The sequence below is a fragment of the Electrophorus electricus genome, chromosome 16 (assembly GCF_041902795.1).
Source record: "Electrophorus electricus isolate QZ-2024a chromosome 16, ASM4190279v1, whole genome shotgun sequence".
Classification (NCBI taxonomy): Eukaryota; Metazoa; Chordata; class Actinopteri; order Gymnotiformes; family Gymnotidae; genus Electrophorus; species Electrophorus electricus.
The window spans coordinates 2828980-2854577 of NC_137512.1; the positions used below are offsets into that span (position 1 = coordinate 2828980).

General features: G+C 36.5%; 1 protein-coding gene and 1 long non-coding RNA gene across 3 annotated transcripts; both read left to right on the forward strand.

Moving 5' to 3' along the window:
• The first annotated feature begins 2366 nt into the window (after nt 1-2366).
• LOC145651728 (uncharacterized) lies at nt 2367-5093 on the forward strand. 2 transcript variants are annotated; one of them, XM_081699274.1, is made up of 6 exons: nt 2367-2442; nt 2593-2925; nt 3301-3336; nt 3862-3990; nt 4126-4169; nt 4697-5093. In XM_081699274.1, exons 1-6 carry the CDS (start codon nt 2397-2399, stop codon nt 4844-4846), a joined length of 738 nt encoding a protein of 245 aa, XP_081555400.1. In that variant the 5' UTR covers nt 2367-2396; the 3' UTR covers nt 4847-5093. The 2 variants fall into 2 exon arrangements, with proteins under 2 accessions (XP_081555400.1, XP_081555401.1); XM_081699275.1 differs by lacking the exon at nt 3301-3336.
• A 6744-nt stretch (nt 5094-11837) lies between these two features.
• LOC145651677 (uncharacterized) lies at nt 11838-12726 on the forward strand. The gene is made up of 3 exons (XR_014117503.1): nt 11838-11896; nt 12035-12382; nt 12652-12726. It is a non-coding gene; the product is annotated as an uncharacterized LOC145651677 (long non-coding RNA).
• The last annotated feature ends 12872 nt before the right edge of the window (nt 12727-25598 follow it).

Sequence of the window (25598 nt, forward strand, 5' to 3'; positions counted from 1 at the left end):
AGACTTCATCCAGCCAATGAGAATTTATCTCAGAATTTCAGAATTTATCAGACTGGTGCATTCATCAATTTGTAAGAAATGACACTATTTTATTGGTCAGGACATCTAGATTTAAACCAAACAGTGCCTGACAGTGCAGGGATATGGTTATTCTATAAGGTCATCTTACTGTACTCAGATCACTTTATCTCAAGTACAGTGCCAGCCTCTGTTTACTTTCCTCTTTAGCTGCTATCTGAGAGAATGGTGTGAGAACACCGTTTTAGACCTTGTGATCAATATGAATATAGACATAGGAAAAAAAAAACACACACACACACACACACACACACACACACACACACACACACAAGTTTATACTGATAAAAGTGTCTGATAAAACACTTCATATGTGCAAATGCAATGTGGATTTTTTTTTTTCTCACAAAAATAAGGCTAATGTAGGGAAGAAGAATTAAGACAGGGGGGGTGTTTCCCGTAACACCAACATTACCAGCAACATGGGAACTCATGTATTAACCTTGTACTAACAATTAATAAAAAATGAACACAATACAATGTTAAACATGTTAAACAAAGTAACTTAAATACATTCGAGGAAAATATAAAATTAAAAAAGAACAGTGAATTGGATATGTATTAAAGTTTTCAGTCATACTCAGCCCCACTGACACTGTTAATGTGTGATCAGTGCCACCTGTTACATATGGACTTTACACTCTAAACCACCAGCAAAAACAACAACACTCTCCAATTTTTTACTCACTGCACTGCCCCCATGCAGCCAATCACTTCCTAACCTGGTAAAGCCATTTTGTCCTCTCCATTGACTTTACTCTTCTCCACTGGTATGGTTAATGCATACTTAGTGTCGTCAGGTCCATAATAATTTTATGTAATACATCACTAAGCATTACAACACAGCAGGTCCATACTGGTCTCTCTGGGGACTAAGGCCATATCCAGCCTCACTGGCACTGTTAATGCATGCTCATTTGGATCTACAATGTTAACAATGACATGACACAACATCACACTCATCTGTCCAGTCCTCCATGTACCTGAAACACTGAACACCTCAGCCATTCCACCTTTATGCATTTCCCGAACTAACCTGCTCTCTCCACAACCACTGATTAGTCCTTTCAGCTACTTCTGATAATTCCTTTACAGCTGCTGCTAGTTTACAGATTCTAAAACAAAATTCCACAAGCAAAGTGTTATGGAAAGATGGATGTGTGTGAGTGTATGTGTTCCAGGATTACTGCCAGGATTTCCCTCTGTTTGAGACTCTGCCCTATTCCTCACTGGGTTTTCAAGACAACTGTTCCTACTATTTAATGGCCCCTCCCACAAGAGAGAAGGAGGAAGAGAAGAGAGAAGAGATGGTTTTGTTAGTTTGGAATTTGCTGGTTTGTTTGGCTTGTGGTAAAAAAGTTTGTATGACTTTTTGTGTATGACCTTCTTTGGCTTCGCCCCTCCTGCTTCAGTAGCTGTTGTACATATAAATATATATATATTGTATAAAGAGTATAAATATTGTTTTGTTTGGTACTTTGGTGTTGGATACTGGTGGTAAGGAGCGATTGCCATTTTTGTTGGGTCTTGGTTTTGCCCCTGTTTATGTGTCAGGAAGTTAGGAAAGTCTGTGGTATGCTTCTTTTGTTTGTTAGGATTATTTAGTGTGTATTTTTCTTTCATTAGTGTGGGTTTTGTTTATTGTTTTGGCCTGGGTCACTCCTGAAGATATTGCACCAGTAAAATTGTAATTAATATCCACTGTGAAATACTCCAAAAAGGAGACTTCCATTTGGACTTCTGTTTGTTTTGTTGCTGTTCACTTTTTACAACTTACAGTCTGTTAGCCCTTTACATTTCTTTTTCCTCACAGCCTAGACGGGGTCGTAACAAAATATATAATCATAATCCTAACATAGAATTCCACAGTTCATAATCCTAACAGACCTTTACAGTTGATAATCGTTCTTGTTGTTTTGTCTTTCTCTAAAATTTAAAATTTGAAAAAAAACAATTTAAATTTGTTAACACTCTTGATAATAATAATAATAATAATAATAATAATAATAATAATAATAATAATAATAAACATTTAGAGTAATTTTGAATACTGTAAACAAGATTGTCCTATCACCCCTTTCTTTGAGTGGTGCGCTGTTACTTTAACTTACAGCGATGTTGGGCTCAATATGTTTTAAAGAGATCAGGCACTGCAGGTGGCCAAACATGGTTGTAAGACTACAGGACAGAAAAAGGCTTGTGACATTTTCTAGCCAATGAGATTTGAGTCATGAGACCGGAAAACTCACAAAGTTTATTTATTTTGCCAGTTGCTTCTTTTCAAACCGTCTCCTCTGAGGTCTGTGTGTTACGCTGCAATGATGATACCTGTCTGGATACTTATAATTTTTCTCTACAAGACATGTACAGTTCCAAATTTTTACCAGCATTTATAATTACATTTGTTACTGTTCTTTCTGATATTGGTTTAATAATCAATATGTATTATTTATTTTGGATTCAATTTTCTCCAAAATGTTTTCTTATTGATTCTGGCTCGGTTTCATTTTATAGGTCCAGTTCAAACTACAAAGCCTTTTAAACAAGCAGTGCAGACTGAACCTGGGAAGAATATAACTCATTACTGCACATTTAAAGAAAACACTGTTTGCTTTTGGTTCAAGCTCAGATGGCAACAGGAGCTTCAGCAAGTAGGAAAAGTGTATAAAGATAAAACAGGCCTACTTTCATTTCCATTCAACAATTCCAAATTCATAATGAAGTGGAAGGATGACAGAATCTCTCTGACTATTCTAAATGCTACTGAAGAAGATGAAGGATTGTACTTCTGTGGAGCGACAGACGGAACAAAGGTTAACTTCACCTCTGCTACATCAACTCTGACAGGTAATTGAACTACTACTTTCAAACTTCTTTACATTTAAAACTGCATTATAACTGAAGCACAAAACACATAATCTTAAAGTCAAAGCCACAGTTGTTTTCTCAATTATGGAATTAAAAAAATAAATAAATGATTGTTATAATCTGTATAGTTTTTATATAGTAGACTTCAAAGTGCTGTAAGAAGCACATTTATATATATATATATATATATATATATATATATATACCTGCTAATTCTCCAGTAGTACACTTGGATATTTTTATAAAGCATGTGTTTTTTTGTATGTGAGGGAAACCAAGGTGACTTATGACCTGAGATTGTGTTTTATTAAGGAGTGCATACAGAGTTAACCCTATAAAATACTAACATTGCAGGAACAGGGTGTTGTCCATCAAACCCCTCTTATTCAGGCAAGTCTCTTGGTGTATCTTTGCTTTAAATAAAATAATTATCACAGAAGCCTGCCCTTTAAAATGATAGCTACTGCCAGAAAACCTAATTTAACTATATAAATGACAGTAAGATAAACTTAGAGCTTAGAATATTTGTTTTATATTGAGCAGGATATCAAAGATTATACACATCAGTGCATCAACATTCAGAATTAGAATCTGATCCCCAAGCAACAGTGGACTCGAGCCTTATTTTGTCTAGTACAGAAATATGTGCACATATACACACAAACACACACACACACACACACACACACACACACACACACACACAAAAACACATATGTATGTATATGTGATATGTGCTGTTGAACCTTTTATACACAAAATTTCAGATGTGTAGAGTAAAGCTTTGTTCGTTTAAACTTTTACATCTTCATTCTAATTCATCGTATAGCTGCACAATGTGGTTAACATCTGAAATCATGGTTGCATACCATACACCTTTCACTTTAATTTTGTATATTCAATTATTTTATAAAGATTGTTCTGCAGTAAAACCTGTGGGTCCTGTAAATATCTGTCTTGGAGCAGTGCTGGGAGTGTGTGTGGCTGTTATCATTGCTCAAGCTATAATTATTTATAAGTTGAAAAACTCCAATCACGACAATGGTAAGTGTTCATAAAGGGCAGGGGGCCCTTATTCTAATTCATGACTTTTTACTATTTTTATCTTTTATATTTGTATCTTACAGGTAATATTCCCTGATCCAGTTACAATTAATGCTGTATTTTCCCCTACCACAGAGAGACCTCAACAAGGGAGTGTGATGGAGAAAACTACCAGTCAGGTACAACTTGTGTAGTTGCACATTCATTCCATTTTTAGGAAAACTTCTTTCTCCAGGTTTATGCTCTTCATCTTGGATGTGGGATGCATCGGCTGGCATTAAAACTCATATTTAAATATATAAATATTTATGATGCTTAACAACATGCTAATCATAGATATGACAGCAGTAGACGTTAGTGATGCAGCCCTACCTTGTTAAAAGTTTCTGTATCTCCTATTATGTATATGTGTGTTTATATTTATGACATCTTTTACTAAGAATGTTTCTAGCTTTTCTCAGCTCAACCTCCTCTGTATTTAATATCTGTGGTGCTGATATAGTTTATAGCTGAAGTCTAATTACAGCATCATTGACACACATGCTTGAAGCTGTTGTGGTGGAGATGTATGAGACATGCAACACTGCAATGCTGTAGAGGAGGAGAAGGCAACTCACTGTCTCTGTGTTTGAGACTAGTAGTCATATTCTAAATAAGGATCAGAATGACAGTAATGTTCACTAAACATTGTTGATCATTCCCACAGCGACATGATGCTGAAGAGCTGAATTATGCTGCCATTCATTTCAATGAGAGGAAAACCAAAAGAGGGCAGGTGAATAGAGGACAGCCTGAAGACAGCATGTACTCTGTAGTGAAACATTCAGATCTTACTGACTATCATCTAGATTATTAGCTCTCTTCCCTTCTATAATCCTAAGTGAAGTTTGGATACATTATCTCTTTACTGGCACATTCCGTTTTGTAAAGGAGGTGCTGTGTAACTCTATAATCTCTAAGTCTTTATTTTCTGTTCATCTGCTTTGTGATATTTAAGGTATGTTGTGTTCATTCCTGCTTCAACAATAAAGTGCCACATTTGTCTTAGAGAACCACTGTGCTCAATACTGGGTGAATGATAAAGAATATCCACAATGTTTTGAACTCTACCCATTGTGTTTTGTTTATTTATTTATGATGGTCAATTTTCTGACCTTTATATCTTATCTTTATTTATTTATTTATTTTTGTTGTTGTTGCTTAGCCTCTGATATTAAATATTAGATATAAATATTAAAACATATTAATAAGTTCTTCTTCTTCTTCTTCTTCTTCTTCTTCTTCTTCTTCTTCTTCTTATTATTATTATTATTATTATTATTATTGTTAATATTAATATTATTATACATAACCAAAATTATGGGGGTGTGTATAGGCCACAACAACTGAGGTTATCCATCAGCAGCCCTAAGTAACACTGATTTACACTGCAGTGCCACAGAATTTGCTTTGTTTGGGAGGAGCCACAGAAGGGGAAGTTGTCAGGATGTAGGAGGGACCAGAAAGGGTCAGGATGTGGGAGGGATCACAGCAACTGAGGTTATCCATCAGCTGCTCCAAGTAACTAATCTACACTGCAGTGCCACAGATTGAGCTCAGGTTTTCACCAGTATACACAAACTCTTTATAGTAAAGGTAAAGCTTCTTAAGGGTCTGAGGTTGATGTACCCCAAATTACCTCTGGGAGCCAAACAGACTATAAGAAAAAAAAATAGACTTATGTCAGTAATATTAATGTGCCTTGTGTTGTGTTTGCACGAAGATGTTTTCAAATATGACTGTACGGGATATTATGAGATTTGATGACCAATGAGATTTTAATTTATAAGCCCAGCAAGACATATAATATTGTGCTTTTGTCAGTTACTTCCTAGCATGACTTTCTATGTCCCTCAAGATATAAATTAAAATTTTTCATTGACCAGCGTCATCCTGGTTCCTTAGGTTATAATTTCACAACACATGTAAGTGTTGATTTCAGACCAAATACTTTAGCTATACCATGAATTAAAATGAAGATGTAAAAGTTTAAATGAACAAAGCTTTACTTTACTCTGCCTACACATCTGAAATTTTGTGCATAAAATGTTGTATGTTGAATTTTTTGATACTCAAAACAGCACATATTAAATATACATACATATGTGTTTTTGTGTGTGCATGCGTGTGTGTGCATGCGTGTGTGCGTGCGTGTGTGTGTGTGTGTGTGTGTGTGTGCATGCGTGCACATAATTCTGTACTAGACAAAATAAGGCTCGAGTCCACAGTTGCTTAGGGATCTGATTCTAATTCTGAATGTTGATGCACTGATGTGTATAATCCTTGATATCCTGATCAATATAAAACAAATATTCTAAGCTCTAAGTTTATCTTACTGTCATTTATATAACTAAACTAGATTTTGTTCTGGAAGCTCCTTAAAATGCGTGTAGCTATAATTTTAAAGGGGAGGCTTCTGTGATAATTATTTTATTTAAAGCAAAGATACACGAAGAGACTTGCCTGAATAAGCTGGGTTTGATGGATCACACCCTGTTCCTGCACTGATTTTTTGGGGTTAACGCTGTATGCCCTCCTCAACAGTCTCAGGTCATTTTGGTTTACCTCACATGCTAAAAAACACATACTTTTTAAAAAATACTCAAGTGTACTGCTGAAGAATTAGCAGGTTTTTTTTTATTTTTAATTTTTTTTAATGAAATGTGTTTCTTACAGCACTTTGAAGTCTATTATATAAAAACTATACAGATTATAAAAATCATTTTATTTTATTTTATTTTTTATTCCCTAAGTGAGAAATTAACTGTGGCTTTCACTTTAAGATTATATGTGTTTTGTGCTTCAGTTATAATCCAGTTTTAAATGTAAAGAAGTTTGAAAGTAATAGTTCAATTACCTGTCAGAGTTGATGTAGCAGAGGTGAAGTTAACCTTTGTCTGTAACTCCACAGAAGTACAATCCTTCATCTTCTTCAGTAGCATTTAGAATACTCAGAGAGATTCTATCATCCTTCCACTTCATTATGAATCTGGACTTGTTGAATGGAAATGAAACTATTCCATTTTATCTTTAAGCACTTGTCCTACTTGCTGAAGCTCCTGCTTCCATTTGTGCTTGAACCAAAACAAAACCAAACAAAACAACTGAGCCAGAATCAGTAAGAAAGCAATTTGGAGAAAATTGAATCCAAAATAAATAATATATATTGATTATTAATCCAATATCAGAAATAACAGTAACAAATGTAATTAGAAACAATGGTAAACATTTGGAACCGTACATGTCTTGTAGAAAAAAAAAAAAAAGTATCCAGACTGGTATCATTGCAGTGTAATGCACAGACCTCAGAGGAGACGGTTTGAAAAGAAGAAACTGACAAATTAAATAAACTTTCCGGTCTCATGACTCAAAGTCTCATTGGCTAGAAAATTTCACAAGTGTTTTTCTGTCTTGTTGTCTAACAACCGTGTTTGGACAACTGCAGTAAAATCAGCATTCATTTTGGCATAGAGGTAATATTTCCTGATCCAATTACAATTAATACTGTATTTTCATTAACAACAGCGAGAGCCTAAAAAAGGAAGCTGTGTAGCTTTAAAAAAATCACTTGTCAGTGAGGCTGCAAAACCAGCTTAAATTTGTTAGGGAGCATAAAGATTGTACTCTGGAGCAATGGAAGAAGGTCATGTGGTCTGATGAGTCCAGATTTACCCTGTTCCAGAGTGATGGGTGCATCAGAGTAAGAATAGAGGCAGCTGAAGTGATGCACCCATCATGCCTAGTACCTACCATACAAGCCTGTGGGGGCAGTGCTATGATCTGGGGTTGCTGCAGTTGGTCAGATCTCGTAACGATGCCTGAGTGCCGGAGGACGTGGAGCAGGACACACAGACTCTGTCGGCGTTTTGAAACATTTAATGACACAAACTTGTAAACAAGGGTGGCACTCACACATAACAGTTATGGTGAACATGAAGACACTTGGGTAAATGATTAACATAGGCTGGACAAACCTGAGCATCCCGTGACAGAACCCCTTCCCAAGGGGCACGGCTCCCGACACGTCCTTCCCAGGATTGTGAACCCCGAGCTGCAAACATGCACACACACGCTACGGCAATGCCCGGTGCCCACCTAACGCAAGGTGGGCCAGGAACCGACGGCCCGGGCAACCTCTCAACAGGAGGGAGGGATGCAGGATCTTAGCTTCCCTCAGGGTAGTCTGGTCAGCTCCTCGAGACATGCGGAGGGGAGACCACCAACGATGAGCCCTCCCGGGGTACAAGGTTCCCGATGCTTCCCTCTCCGGGACAGCAAACTCCGGGCTGCTGCAAACACACATAGACACAGTACAGCCATGCCCGGTGCCCACCCAGCACAAGGCAGGCTAGGAACCTCCCCCCTGGGAGACCCTCACCAGACAGGGAGAGAGGCAGAGTGTCTGCCTTTCTCGGGTCAGTCTTCGCTTTCCCCATGCAGTGACATGCTCAGAAAAAAAGAAGCGCAAAAATTTCACAGTGCTGCAGTGCCTGCAATCAGTGCAGGCACTGTTTAACATGTCCTCAACCTCCACGGACATGCCGGGGTGCACGTCCTCCCCGGTTCCGGTAATGCTCCTCCCCTGCACAGTCCTCCTTAATACCTGCCGCTCTAGGAGCGTCCCAGAGGCGGTTTGCCTCCAAGGCTTTGGGCAGACCCTTCCAGTCTCACTGGCGAGTCTGCTGACGGGAAGGGACTCTGGAGATCCTGCTGACTCCACCCAGCTGCCCTCTTTATGGTCGTGGTGGTGCCCCTCAGTCCTCCTCAGCCAAAGTTCGATAGCCCTAGCCCTCCTGCAAGAAATTCCTGGGGGTGTTTCCCTCCACATCCAGAGTGGACCCGAACCCCAGTTGCGGTCCTCTCCCCAATCTCCTGGGATCCAGGAGGCAGCAGTGCAGGGAGTGCTCACGCACCTCCCGCTAAGAATTTCACTGGGGTTTAAATAGATATACACACATTAAACACATAACCCGGTGTAGGTGCGTGCCTTCACAGGCGGTGTGGCTACAAACATGGGAGAACCCCCCTGCACGTGGCTGGCCATACCACGTGACTTGTGGGGGGGGGGTGACAGATCTAGGTTCTGCAATGTTATGTGCCCAAAGAATGAGGTCAGCTGACTACCTAAATATACTGAACAACCAGGTCATTCCATCAATGGATTTTTTTCTTCACTGATGGCAGTCATATTCCAAGATGACAATGCCAGGATTCATCAGGCTCAAATTGTGAAAGAGTGGTTCAGGGAGCATGAGACATCATTTTTACACATGGATTGGCCACCACAGTGTCCAGACCTGAACCCCACTGAGAATCTTTGGGATGTGCTGAAGAAGACTTTGTGCAGTGGTCCAAATATCCCCTCATCAATACAAGATCTTGGGGAAATATTAATGCAACTCTGGACATAAATAAATGTTGTGACATTGCAGAAGCTTGTGGAAACAATGCCACAACGAATGTGTGCCATAATCAAAGCTAAAGTTGGTCCATATATATATACACACATATATATAGTATGCTTTTTTTATAGAGAATTCTTCTACTGTACAATCTTAGTTTGTCTTTAGTTTTCTAGCGACATCCATCAAAATACTACTTGATTATTAAGGTTTGTAGTTTGAACAAGACCTATAAAATGAAACAGAGTCAGACCAATAAGGAAAAAAATGTTGACAAAACTGAATCCAATATATATATAGATTTTTAATCCAACAACAAGTACAGTAACGTAATTAGGAACACTAGTAAATATTTGGAATCATACGTCTTGTAGCTCAAAAATGTAAGTACCCAGAATGGTATCATCATTGCAGTGTAACGCTCTGACCTCAGAGGAGACAGTCTGAAAAGAAAGAAGTGACTAACCAAACTTCATGAACTTTCATGTCTCATAACTCAAAATCTCTTTGGCTGGAAAGATGGCTGGGCCTGTTCTATCTTGTTATCTCACAACCTTGTTTGGCCAACCTGCAGTGTCTGATCTCTTTAAAACATGTTGAGCCCAACATCCATGTAAGTTAAAGTAACAGAGCACTACTCAAAGAAAGGGGTGATATGACAATATTTTTTACAGTCTTCAAAACTGCTCTAATGATGTTTTTACTATTAATTTTTATTTATTATTTTTTGTACAGCTCACACTGTTTGAGGGCAGATACTTCTCGGCATGTTTTTATCCAATAAAAGAGTTACTCAAAAAATGTGCCTCTCCTCCTGTGCTACTGTCTTTTCAAACCATGCCTGATGGAACATGACTGGATAATGCTGTACCGGAGTGGTGCTCAGTATTTTACAGAACAATATTTAAAAGTGTATGACAATAGTCAGAGTATCTTAAAAAGATTCTAATTTGTTTTATATAGTGTTTTATTATGTCTCATATTTAATTTTAAAGACACTAAACAGTGTTATTTTCTGAGATTATGAAGTGGCGAAGTCTATGGAATGTCAATTTTATTGGTCTTATTTGTAACATCTCACTGCCACATGTTTGATTGATTGCTTTGATCTGTAAACTAAATGTAGCTGTGAAGGAATTATTGGAAGTAGCTGAAGTGACTAGTCAGTGGTTGTGGATGAGGAGAGTCCAGGTTAGATGGACAAATGCATAATGCAAATGTAACTAGTGCCATTGAACATGCATTAAATGTACTAGTGAGGTTGCACATGGCCTTAGTCACTGGGGAGACCAGCATGGAACTGCTGTGTTGGGGAATACTTGGTGGTGAAGTTCATAACATCCATATGGAACAGAAGGGGAGGTAGTCAGGATGTGGGAGGAGCCACAGCAACTGAGGTTATCCATCAGCAGCCCTAAGTAACTGTGATCTTCACTGCAGTACCAGAGACTGAACTCATGTTTACATCAATTTGTACAAACTCTTTAAGGAAAAGGTAAGGCTTCTCAAGGGTCAGAGGTTAATGGATCCCAAATTATCTCTGGCAGCCAAACTGACTATACGGGGGAAAGAAAAAAGAAAGAACAGGATCTTGTTAGTTTTGATGGCTAATGAGATTTTACCTTATGAGGCATAACATAAAATGGGGCTTTTGTTAGTTGTGTCCTAGTGATTCTTCCAATTTCCAAAATATAACTTTTCATTTTTCACTGATTCACTGTTATTTTCTTCAGCCATACCCAGCCCCAATGACACTGTTAATGTGTGATCAGTGCCACCAGTTACATGTGGGCTTTATAAAATTGACATTCCACAGACTTCCGCACTTCATAATTTGAGAAAATAACTAAATATGAGACACACTAAAAAACTACATAAAACAAATTAGAACTGTTGTCATAAAATTTTAAATATTGTTCCGTAAAATATTGAGCACCACTGTACTACAGCATTATCCAATCAGGTTCCATCAGGTTTGGTTTGAAAGAACAGCAGCACAGGAGGAGGGGCACATTTTTTTAGTTACTCTTGTATTGGATAAATAAATGCCTAGAAGTATCTGCCCTCAAGCAATGTGACCTGTACAAAAAAGATAAATACAACATAATAGTAAAAAATTCATTAGAGCAGTTTTGAAGATTATAAACAAGATTGTCACATCACCCCTTTCTTTGAGTGCAGCTCTGTTACTTTAACTTACATGGATGTTGGGCTCAACATGTTTGAAAGGGATCAGACACAGCAGGTAGCCAAACAAGGTTGTAAGACAAGAGGACAGAACATGACCATGTGACTTTTGCCAGCCAATAAGATTTTGAGTCATGAGACATGATGAGACATGAAAGCTCATAAAGTTTGGTTATTTTGGCAGTTGCTTCTTTTCAAATCATCTCCTCTGAGGTTTTAGCGTTACTCTGCAATGATGATACCAGTCTGGATACGTATTTATTGGAGCTACAAGACATGTACGGTTCCAAATCTTTACCAGTGTTTATGATTATATGTTATGATATTGGATTAATAATCAATATACATTATTTGCTTTGGATAATCTTTTGTCCACATTTTTTTCATTATTGATATGACTCAGTTTCCTTTTATAGATCCTGTTCAAACTATAAAGGCTGAGAAACGAGCAGTCATGAATGTACCTGGAAAAAATATCACCCTTAACTGCACATTGGAAGTGAAATCCAGTGACAACCTTTGGTGCATTTGATACAAGCAAAAACTGAACCATGAGACTCAGGAAGTGAGAAGAGTGCAAACAAATAAGACGGCTTTACTTTTATCTCCATTCAACAACTGCATATTTATAATGAAGTGGATTAATATCAAAAATGTTTTGACTATTCAAAATGCTACGACACATGATGAAGGAACTTATTTATGTGAAATAACAGATGCAAAAGTGGTTCACTTTTTCTCTGCTGCCTTTGTAAGTGTGACAGGTAATTAAATGTTTTCTTTGAAACTTCTTAACACTGGTTTATAACTAAAGCACCAAACACTTATTGTTTGAATGTTAAAGCCAGAGATGTTTTATGAAGAAGAGAATTAAAATCCTGAATAAATGCAAAGGGATTTCAGACTATAAACTGCAAAATGATATTAGATACATATTTTGTACCAGCTAATTATTTAGTAGAGAACTTGTTCAAGCATGTGTGGGAGCCCAAAATGAACTAAGAACTGACATTGTTTGTGTTTTATTGACCAGGACAAAAACTCAACCTAACAGAGCTTGACATTGCAGGGCAGTGCAGGTCGGATTCCTCAAAAACAGACCAGTCAAGCAAGTATATTTGTGTCATTTTTCTTTAAAGAAAATTATTAACAATTATTTTTTTTATATCATTCAATGTTCTTTGTTATAGTCACAAAAACAAAAGTCACAAAAATCTAGTACAATCATCTGAATATCACGAAGAAAAACTGTAATACACTCAGTGTATCAAATTTCAGCATTAGAGTCAGTTCCCCAAGGAATTGTCAACTCTAGCCTTATATTGCAGAAGAATTCTCTGAAAAAAAAGTGTGTGTGTGTGTGTGTGTGTGTGTGTGTGTGTGTATATATATATATATATATATATATATATATATATATATATATATATATATATATATATATATATATAAAACACTTTAATTTCACTTTAATTTTATATTCAACTTAATATTTATAAAAAATAACTTTACAGTAAATCTTGTAGAGATCTGTCTAATGTGCACACATACAAACACACACACACACATGTATATTTAATATGTGCTGTTTTGAGGATCAAAACATTCATAGTACAAAGATAAACTCTTTATGTGCAAAATTTCAGATGTGTAGGCAGAATAAAGTAAAGCTTTGTTCATTTAAACTTTTATATCTTCATTCTAATTCATGGTATAGCTGAAGTATATGGTTAATGTCTGAAATCATGGTCGCATACCACACACTTTTCACTTTAATTTGTATTTTCAATTATTTTATAAATATTGTTCTGCAGTAAAACCTGTTTTGGAGCAGTGCTGGGAGTGTGTGTGGCTGTTATTATTGCTCAAGCTATAATCATTTCTAAGATGAAAAAGTCTGAACATGGCAATGGTAAGTGTTCATAAAGGGTAGGGGGCTCAGTCTATTCTAATTCATGACTTTATACTATTTTTAATCTTTAAGAAATATTGAAGTAATTGATATTATTGCAACAAACCTGGCATACAAGTAATTTTCTCTGATCCATTAAAATTTAATTCTGTATTCTTTCCCTAACCACAGCAAGAACTCAACAAGGTAGTGTGATGGAGAAAACCACCAGTCAAGTACAACTTGTGCAGTTCTGTTTTCATGTCATTAAATATATAAATATAATGCTTAGCACCTAGCCAATCACAGACATGACAACAGTAGATGTTACATCAGCTACTGTTTTAATTGGCATAATATGAAATGCCTCATAATACAAAAGTCCAGATTTGAAAGTAAGGATATCTATTTAGTGTTGTGGGTGCACCATAATAAAATATGCTGTATCTCACATTATGTACATTTGCTTAAGACATGGCAGGTTATTTAAAGAGCAGAAAGACGAGCTACTATAATATTAGTCTAATCAAAAACAGTATTATGATCTGTATATTTTAAAAAATGTATGGACTTTCATACATTTAAATCTATGACATATTTTACTAAGAATGTTTCTGGCTCTGCTTAGCTCAGCTTCCTCTGTTTCATATACGTGGTGCTGATATAGGTTCTGAGGTCTTGTCTCTTATTTGGCCTTGATTGTAAAACCAGATATTCTACTATAGTGCCCTCTGTTCATGATGACTTCCAGCCTTAGTGATCAAAAAACAACTGCCAAGACATTTCATAAAACAGAATAATCTGAAATATTTTTAAACTGTAAAATCTGTGCATATTTTATAGAGGAATAAAATGATCATTGTAACTGGATCCATCATCAAACAAGTACCAGTTATAATCTGACGCAAAAGTTTCAGAAATAATCAATGACAAAAGATCTATGCTGTGTTAGTCTGTTACACTAAAAATTTAAAAACACATTTGGCAGGAGGAGAGTATGAGTGCCCTTATAACGTAGTATCTAGATTACACAGACAAGTGTACAATTTGGTATTTTCTACTTAACTTAGATGTTTCTGTTTTTACTGTTTTATATAGCTTTCCCCTTTTTAATGTATGTAATTAATATTAATCAACTGTGTGTTTCTGTGTGATAAATGGAGCAGTTTTCAAACATGACAGTCTAAATATTCCAGTGCCAAAAACAAATACTGGCGAATAAAAGTGATTTATTATTATACTGATAATATGTTTGGTTTATTTAAATTTTCAGGCAGCACTATGTGAGGCTGAATATGATGATGGAACTCAGTGGTTTGAGTTGAGCCCCTCTGGTCAAACATAATCCAACCAGCACCCCTCCACCACTCTGTTTTGGGTGAGAGATCATTATCTGCACTTCTATTTCCTATAGAGTAGCAAAAACAACTAAAAGGAAATCAGGCCCCCCAATCACATTTAAAAGTGGTGCTCACATTTAATGATTAGTATACACATATTTATGAATCAATAGTGTTTTGTGCTGTGCTCAAGTTGTTACTGTGCTCTTTTAGAGAGCAGATCTAATATTGGGTTACATCTCTTCAGACCCAGATGTTTTCACAGATTAAGATTTTGACTGAACTGGAATGTCAGTGGTGATTCAGTGATTCATGGTAGTGTCAATTTTCAAAAGGTCAATAGAGGAAACCGCAACTTACAGTGATGTACAGACTCCCAGCTTTGCTGTCTTCTTAGAAAAAAAAAATTGTCTAAGCAAAATACAAACAAATTTGATAAATTTGTAATTTTTACTTAAAGTTTTTAGTCATAGAACTATCCATTTGAGTGATACCACTGGTAGATCAGTGTAATAATCAGAAGGTTGCCAGATCAAGACCTACCACTACCAAATTACCACTGTTGAGCTCCTGAGCAAGACCCTTAATCCTCATTTGCTCAAATTGTGTTCAGAGGTGTAAGTCACTTTGTATTAATATGTCAGGTAAATGATGTTTGTCTAAGAATCTTTTTTAATTGATTTTGTAATTGTTCTGGGTTTTAAAAAGCCTATCTCTACACTTCCTGTTGTCAGTATCACTCCTCCAGTTGGATTGTGTTGGCACTTGTTTTGTAGAACCTATGTACACTTGGGCATGCATGACAATAGAGACAGGGATTATCCACATATACATCAAGTGTAAACACAAGTTGTGTGTACATTTGTCTGTGTTTGTTGGTGAACCGAGCCATGTACAGACAGACAATGTTTTCTCTCTCACAGAGCAGATGGGAGGGTGTGGTGTGTCTGACCAGGGACCGATTTTCTAGGATGAATTACAGGTGTCTTCATCTGAGAACTGTGTTTTTGTGAATAATGGTGTTGTAGAGAATAGCTGATTTATCGTTGAACCAACTGAGTTTGCCTGTTTTGTTATATAACTCGCCTGTACTCAAACAGGCCAGAATCTCACATGGGTGTACTGATTTTCTTGATGCCCTGTTTTCTGCATCTTGTCCTCAGAGGCCTGTAATGCAGCATAACAGAACTCTTTAGTACTCGGATCCTTTTCACACAAACAAGGGAAGTTGTGTTGCAGCCCAGTATGTAACAAAGAAAAAAAGCGCAACTCAACTGCATGAATTTGGTTCAATGAAAACTGATCCAGGTACAGTGAAACAAGTATATAGTAACATACCTGGCCTTCTGGCCTCTTTCCATCTTTGATGTTGTCTGACTAAGATGTTTTGCCTTGAAATTCATGAAAAAGGGAACACATGTCAGATATTCAACCAAGTGATAAATCACTGACAGTTTTGTTGACCTGAATTAACTCACATTTGCAGCTCTTCCTTGTCAAGCTGCTGGAGCAAACAGTGAGATTCCAGGCTACAGACACAGCCAGTGCCAGACCCATGCTAATGACCAGCACACCATGGTCGTAGTGAATGTCTACAGCATGTAACAGACATGCATAATGAAGACAGTGTTGTACAAAAGTAGATTAAGCTTTCATGGAAAAACTACAGACAAAATAATCATTCATATCTTATGTGAACGGACAGAGCAAGATACAGTGCAGGATGCAAGTGTAACTGGTACCATCTGAAAATAGTCAACCGTAGATTTAATAAGGAGGGTGAGATGTAGAACAGGATGAAAGTGCCAGTCAGATATTTTAGGGAAAACAAAACGACAGAGCAAACACAACACAAACAGAATGAAACTGTAACAAAACACACACACTAAAACATGACAGGACTTAACAGAGATAATAAGTGACAAACACAAGCAAAATATATGTAATAAGGCAGAGACAACAAGGACTAACAAGAAATACTAGAACACGTAAATATATGATATAGTGAAGAAGAAACAACACCTGGAAATGATAATGTAGGGGGAATGACAACACAGGACGATGGACACAGCACAAAAACAGTATCAGAACATTTAGCTGGATGATATGGTAACTGTGACAGGTTAATCTATTGTACAAGTGTTATACATTTAGTTACTTATGTGTATGCAAGTGTGTATGAATGTGTGCAACAGCTCATGCCAGCCATGCTAGTTTGAGTAATTCAGAAACTGCTTTTCTCCTCAGATGTTCACATGAAATTAATTTGGGAAACTTCAGAAAAAGAACCAGTTTACACTCCTGGAACTTTAGGTTTACGTTAATAAGGTGGATGAGGAATGAAATATTACTAATTCAAAATTAACAAAATTATTGCTGCACTCAGTTAACATCTCATTGGCCATAAGAATTCCAAAGATCCTCTACTGTCTTTTCTTTAATATAGTCTGTTTGGCCACCAGAGGTCATTTGGGCTCTGTGAACCTTTGACCCTTGAGAAACCTTACCTTTTCTATAGTTTTGACAAATTGGTATAATATGGTGTATATAATTTATAGAAAGTAATTTTTTTTACATGTTTACCTTATATTCTTTTGAAATGTAATTTGTTTCTGTGTTAAAGTCTCCTTGTAAGTGTGCTTATTATGTTTTACTGTTATGAGTCTTAGGTGTTTTTGCAGAATTTTTTGGTATCTGTCATTTACAGTCATTTTTGTATCTGCTAGTACAAGATTAATATATGCGCTCCCATGTTACTGTAAATGCATTATTATTGTAGCACTGTTTTCTATATGTATGTATTTCATGCCACCAAGCATTAGGATATTTTAGTTACGTTAGGCACTAAGCCCAAGGGACATGCCCACGACCACAGAAACTCAAACACACACAACATCCCCCATTTCCAATCCACTAATTATTGATTACATGCACCTGTTACTTGTTAGCATTTTTGTTTCTCCCCTTATTTAAAGCCCACAGGAACACTACTAGTTCAGTGCTGTGCTTTGTTTCTGTGAAAGTGTGTGGCCCTTTTTTTTTTTTTTTTTTTTTTTTTTTATATAGTGCCAACTCACCTTTGTGTTTGTTTATTCATGGAGTATAAAAATACTCAAAATGTGCACTTGTGTCCTGCACCCTACTTGAACCTTTCATAAGGCTATTTACAATAATAAATGTTAAATTTTTTTATTATTAATTCATATTTGCTAATGTACCCTCTGCCCACATTCATACATGTTTTTGTGTGTGTTCATATAATATTCAATAATTTAGAAATGAGACACAACTTATTCAAATAATCAAATTACTTTAGATTAATAATAATATTAATTCACTTAATCTGAAAACTTGGCCATGTTATAATCAAACTAGAAACATAAGGGTCTGGGGTTACAAGTGCATATTCAATACAGTTTTCCGTTTCTTTCTTAAGATTTAAGCTTTACAACTTTTTTATGCAGTCAGTCACCCAGTTTTGGGCACTGGTTCTCTAAAACAAATGTGGCACTTTAGTTGTCCTTGGAATGAACCAGCAGAAACACAACATACCTTAAATGTCAGAAAGCAAATGAACAGAAAATAGACACTTAGAGATAACAGAGTTACACAGCACCTCCTTTACAACACTGAATGTGCCAGTAAAGAGATAATGTATCCAGCCTTCACTTAGGATTATGGGATCACTTAGGATGGGAAGAGAGCTAATAATCTAGATGATAGTCAGTAAGAGCTGAACGCTTCACTTCAGAGTACACACTGTCTTCAGGCTGTCCTCTCTTCACCTGCCCTCTTTTGGTTTTCCTCTCATTGAAATGAATGGCAGCATAATTCAAATCTTCAGCATAATGTCGCTGTGGAAATGAACAACAATGTTTAGTAAACATTGTTGTCATTCTGATCTGTAATTAGACTACAGCTATAAACTATATCAGCACCACAGATATGAAACAGAGGAAGCTAAGCAGAGCCAGAAACATTCTTAGTAAAAGATGTCATGGATTTAAATGTATAAAAATTAGTGAATTGCCTTTTAAAATGTACAGATCTTAATACTGTTTTTGATTAGATTAATATTATAGTAGCTCTTTACATAACCTGCTATGTCTGAAACAAGGCAATGAAACAAATGTACGTAATGTGAGATACAGCATATTTTAACATGGTAGACCCACATCAGATCTGGACTTTTCTATTATGGGGGACATGCCATATTATGCTAAATAAAACAGTAGCCGATTTAACATCTACTGTGGCTATGTCTATGATTGGCTAGTTAGTAAGCATTATATTTATATATTTAATGGCATGAAAACACAACTGCACAAGTTGTAGCTGATTGGTGTTTTTTTTCCATCACACTACCTTGTTGAAGTCTTGCTGTGATTACGCAAAGAATGAAGAATTAAATGTTATTGGATCAGAGAAAAATACCTGTATGCCAGGTTTGTTGCAAAATTCTTATGAATAATTTCAATATTTCTTAAAGATAAAAATAGTAAAAAAATGAATTTAAATAAGGGCCCCCTGCCCTTTATGAACACTTACCATTGCCATGTTCAAAGTTTTTCATCTTAAAAATGATTATGGCATGAGCAATGATAACAGCCACACACACACACATTTCCAACACTGCTCCAAGACAGATCACGACAGGATTCACTGGCTTTTATTAGAGAACAATCTTTATAAAATAATTTCATATACAAATTAAAGTGAAAAGTGTGTGGTATGTGACCATGATTTCAGACGTTTCAGACAGATCTCTACAAGATTTACTTTAAAACAATTTTTATAAATATTAAGTTGAAGATAAAATTAAAGTGAAATTAAATTGTACATATATATATATATATATATATATATATTCTTCTAGAATGTAAGGCTTGAGTTGACAATTCCTTGGGGAACTGACTCTAATGCTGAAATCTGATACACTGATCTGGATTACTCTTGCTTTGTTGATGAATGTAACACAAATACTGTAAATCTTTGTTTTTCTTGGTGATATTCGAATTATTCTACTAGATTTTTGTGAATAGCGACTATCATACTGAACAATGAATGATATAAAAAAAAATTGTTAATCATTTTATTTAAAGAAAAATATACTTGCTTGACTGGTCTGTTTCTGAGGTCTCCAACCTGCATTTTCCTGTATTGTCAGGGTCTGTTAGGTTGGGTTGTTGCCCTGATCAATAAAACATAAACAATGTCAGCTCTTAGTTCATATTGGGTTCCCTCACATGCTTGAACAACTTCACTACTGAAGAATTAGCAGGAACTTTTAGAAAATGTATCTATATCACTTTGCAGTTTATAGAATGACATTTATTTGTATTTATACAGGATTTTAATTCACGTCTTCATAAATCATCTATGGCTTTGACATTAAAACAATAAGTGTTTGGTGCTTTAGTTATAATCCAGTGTAAAGAAGTTTAAAATAATACATTTAATTACCTGTTACACTGCCAGAGGTAGCAGAGGAAAAGTGAACCATTGTTGCATTTGGTATTCCACAGAAATAAGTTCCTTCACCATGTCTTGTAGCATTTTGAATAGTCAAAAAGTTTGTGCTATTAATCCATGTCATTGTAATTCTGGAGTTGTTCAATGAAGAAAACAGCATCACTGGATGTCGCTTTCAATATGCAGTTAAGAGTGATATTTTTTCCCGGCTACATTTATGACTGCTTGTTTAGCAGCGTTTGTACTTGAATAGGACCTATAAAATTAAAACAAGTCAGATCAATAATGAAAAAAATGTGGACAAACGTTTATCCAAAGCAAATAATGTATATTGATTATTAATCCAATATCATAAAGTACAGTAAGAGATGTATTTATAAACACTGATAAATATTTGAAACCGTATATGTCTTGTAGCTCCAAAATATAAGTATCCAGACTGGTATCATCATTGGAGAGTCACGCTCCGACATCAGAGGAGGCGGTTTGAAAAGAAGCAACTGACAAACTATCTAAACTTCATGAGCTTTCATGTCTCATGACTCAAAATCTTATTGGCTGGCAAAAGTCACATGGTGCTGTTCTGTCCTGTTGTCTTACAGCCTTGTTTGGCCACCTGCAGTGTCTGATCTCTTTAAAATATGTTGAGCCCAACATCCATGTAAGTTAAAGTAACAGAGCACAACACGAAGAAAGGGGTGATATGACAATCTTGTTTATATTATTGAAATGTGCTCTATTTTTTTTAGTATTATTTATTTATTTATTTTACAGCTAAGACTGTAAACAAATTGAGTGCAAATACTTTTGGAAATGTATTATCCACTAAAAGATTAAATAAAAAAAGGTGCCCTTCCTTATGTGCTACTGTCCTTTCAAACCACACCTGATGGACATTATTGGATAATGCTGTACCACAGAGGTGCTCTATATTTTATGGAACAATATTGAAAAGTGTATGACAACAGTCAGAGTAGCTAAAAAAGGTTCTAATTAGTTTTATATTGTGTTTTAGTGTGTCTCATATTTAACTGTAAAGACACAACACAGCAAGATTTATTTTCTAAGATTATGAAGTGCAGAAGTCTATGGAATGTTGTTGGTCAATTTTGTTGGTCCTGTTTGTAACAACTCACCACCACATCTTTGTTTATGCAATTTTGTTTTAGGATTTGTAAACTAAATATAGGTGTGAAAGAATTATTGGAAGTATCTTAAGGAAATAGTGGTTGTGGGTGAGGAAAGTACAGGCTAGATGGGGAAATTTGTATAATGCAAATTGAACTAGCGCCACTGAACATGCATTAAATGTACTAGTGAGGCTGGACATGGCCTTAGTCACTGTGGAGACCAGCATGGAACTGCTGTGTTGGGGAATACTTGGTGGTGTAGTTCATAACATCCACATGGAACTGTCAGCACTGAGAACACATTAACAGTGTCAGTGGGACTGGGTATGACTTTAGTCTCTTGGGAGACCAGGGATAGATTTTATATGTGATTGGCTGCATGGGAGCAGTACAGTGGGTAAATGTATGTAGAATAACATTCTGTTTGCTGGAGGTTTAGAGTGTAAAGCCCACATGGAACTAGTGGCACTGATCACAAATTAATGGTGTCAGTGGGGCTGGGTGTGGCTGAAGAAAATAACTTACATGTGTTGTAGAATTAAAACCAGGAAAAGCATGAAGCTGGTCAATGAAAAAATTCAAGTTATATCTCGAGGGACATAGGAAGGCTTGCTAGGAAGTAATTGACAAAAGCACACTATTATGTTTTCTTGCTGTGCTTATAAGTTAAAATCTCATTGGTCATCAAATCTCACACTATCCTGTACAGTCATATTTGAAAACTTGTTCATGTATCATAGACACACAAGATACATTAATATTACTGACAAAGGTTACACAGGAGAAAGATATACAAAGCAATTAAAACAGAAACCTCCTGGAAATAATTGACAAAGGCATCATACTATATTATTTTACTGGGCTCAATTAAAATCTCACTGGCCATTAAAATTCCCAAGATCCTCTATTGTCTTTTCTTTCATATAGGCTGTTTGGCCACCAGAGGTAATTTGGGTTCTTTTAACCTCTGACCCTTAAGAAGCCTTATCTTTTACTTAAAGAGTTTGTACAAGTTGGTATAAACATGAGTTCAGTCTGTGTCACTGCAGTGTAGATCACAGTTACTTGAGGTTGCTGATGGATAACCTCCCCTTCTGCCCCCCTGCATGCTGACTAACAGGCTTTTCCTAGGTTATTCCTGCTCCACATGGGTTTCTAATTCACTTACTCTCAACAAACCCAGACTAGGATTCGTAGAAGCCTGGAATAGACTTCTGTTACTTATTTATTTTTATTATATGCTTATTTTGTTCTTGTTGCGATGTTCGGTGTCGAGCAAAGGATGATGGGCTCCTATTTTGAGTCTTGGTTCCTCTCAAGGTTTCTTCCCCATGCTCTGCGAGAGTTTTTCCTTTACACTGTTTTGTTTGGCTTACTCATTGTGGGCTTGGTCTCAGACATCGATAAAGCTGCTTTCTGAAGATGGCTGTTGTAAAAATCACTATATCAATATATTTGACTTTGATACTTGCTTACACTGTACTGTTTTATTTCAATTCAAAGTATACAAAATACCCTCACAATCAGTCTCCCTTCTTCCACATGTATGCAAACTTAACGTAAACGTTATTTATGATCATTTCTGCATTACATGTTTGTTGTTATCTGTTATGATGGGATATTTTAGAACACATATAGTTTTTTAAATGATTATGGCCCTTTCTTAAAAAGTAACATCTTTTTATACATATTTAACCTCATATTCTTATGATATGAAATTTGATGCTCGGTTACAAATTCCTTGCAAGTGTTCTTACTATGTTTTAGTGGGAAGAGTCTTTATTGCAGATTTTTTATTTTTTTTTTGGTTTCTCGCAGTCCCTGGTTAATTCATGAGCTCCCATGTTATCGGTAATGTATTAATGTTGTAGCACTTTCACTTTTGTGTTTTCTACTTTTAGAACTTGGATGTTTCTGTTTTTATTGTTTTGTGTAGTTTTCTGACATGCAATTTATGAAAGTAATATTAATAAACCATGTGTTCCTGTGTGATACATGGAGCAGTTTTCAAATAAGACTGACTAAATAATGCAGTGCCAAAACACATATTGGCAAATAAAAGTGATTCATTATTATACTGCTAATATGTTTGAAAGGTTTATTTAAGTTTTCAGGCAGCACTATGTGAGGCTGAATAAGGTGATAAAAGTCAGTGGTTTGAGCTGAGCACCTCTGGTCAAATATAATCCAACCAGCACCCCTCCACCATCCTGTTTCAATGAGAGATCATTATCTGCACTTCTATTTCCTATAGAGTAGCAAGAATAACCAACAGGAAATTGTATTTGTATTTGTGCTTTAACTGAAAAAGTGCAAATGTTTAAGTGATATGTGACTATATCAGACACATTTCTCAGGTCATGTAAGGTCAAGTGTCACAGGGCCTCCCCACCTGAAGTCGCTATCTCTTATGTTTATGTTGTACATTTGTGTTGCTTCTGTTGCCTGTGTTATATGTTTTGTGCCACACCTCACACAGGTGGCAAGTGTTGAGTCTTATTCACCTTTGTTGTTATGTAGTCCTTTTGTAAGGCCTTTGTGTTAGCATGACTAACTGTCCTTCATTGATGTTGCTTTGGCTTTCCTTAGTTCATGTTTGTGCATGTTGATGTTCTTTTTTGTTTTCATTAACGCGTTCATTTGGAGACTCATGATAATTGCTTCTTACTTTGTTGCACGTACTTTGCACATGACAGCATGAAAAACATTCAGTTCAGAGAGCTAGAGAGTGTGGGTGAAGATGCACTGCCACCTACAGAGGGCCACTGCAGCTTTCAAGAGCAAGACTGATCAGTGTGAAACCAACATCTGTCAGCTGGGGTGTGTAGGTGTAGGTAGTGTGGAAAGCTACCAAAGAGGGGAGGACCGGCTTAAGAGGGAAACTCGACCCCAGGTATGTTGGCCCATAAGACATCCCGGTGAGGCTCAACAAGGTCACCTATCGGGTCAATGTAACCAAAAGTCCTCAGCATTTCACGTGTCCTCCCTCAAACCCTTCACAAAAGGTCCTCTAGATGATGCTGACCTCACTGTCATCCATCCAACTCCAAGTGACATCAATAGAGGACCCCCTACACGGTTCACACCCTCCTCAACTCCTGATGGGCTGAGGAAAGATTCAGTACCTGTTGGACTGGGAGGGGTATGGGCTCAAAGAAATGATTTGGATTTTGGTGATTCAGATGCTAGATAATAAACTTTTCAGCTCCTCCCACTGTGCCCATCCATCCTGGCACTCGGGCCCCAGTGGGCATTTCTGGGTGGTGGTGGTGGGGGGGTACTGGCAGGCCCTGGCTGGAATCCAGCCCTCACAGAGCACACACAGCAATCATAGCACAGCACAGTGGAAGAAGCTGATAACGTTGGTATCTAGGATCTGACTCACCAGTATTGTTACGTCCTGTGTGTTGTATCACAAAGATATTATTAAAATAATTGTTGAGAAAAATGGTTTAATGGTTGTTTAGAAAAATGGCTTAGAAAAATAATTCAAACATTTTCTGAATCTGTAGAATGTATTTATTTCTCACCCTCCCAGCTATCAGACTGCAGTTTCTTATGATGTGATGGTGCTAAAGTGTCTGAGTGTTTGCTTGTGCGTGTGTGTGTGTGTGTGTGTGTGTGTGTGCAAGCATTCATATTATTCAGTAATTTAGATAATAACACAATATATACTGAATATATATATATATATATATATATATATATATATATATATATATATATATATATATATATATATATATATATATATATATAGACACACACACACACACACACACACACACACACACGAGGCCCTTAACCTTTAATCTAATTTAAAACATGTTATTTACATACGTAAGGGCCGGTGTAACGCGTGTCTGCCCGAGTGCCGCGGGGCGCGAGGCAGGACGCCCAGACATCCTCGACAGGGACAAATATTTAATAACATAAACGACAGGGGCACTCACATATTACAAACGATAAACATGAACAAGAAACGATTGACGTTAAACAAACACGATACACAAGGATAAATCTAATATAAACACGTTACATTCAGACATTACATCAACAATGACGAAACCACGCCGCACACCCTGACGTGAGTTTAAATACACACAGACAAAACGAGGTGCAGGTGTGTGTAGGTATGGTTACAAAC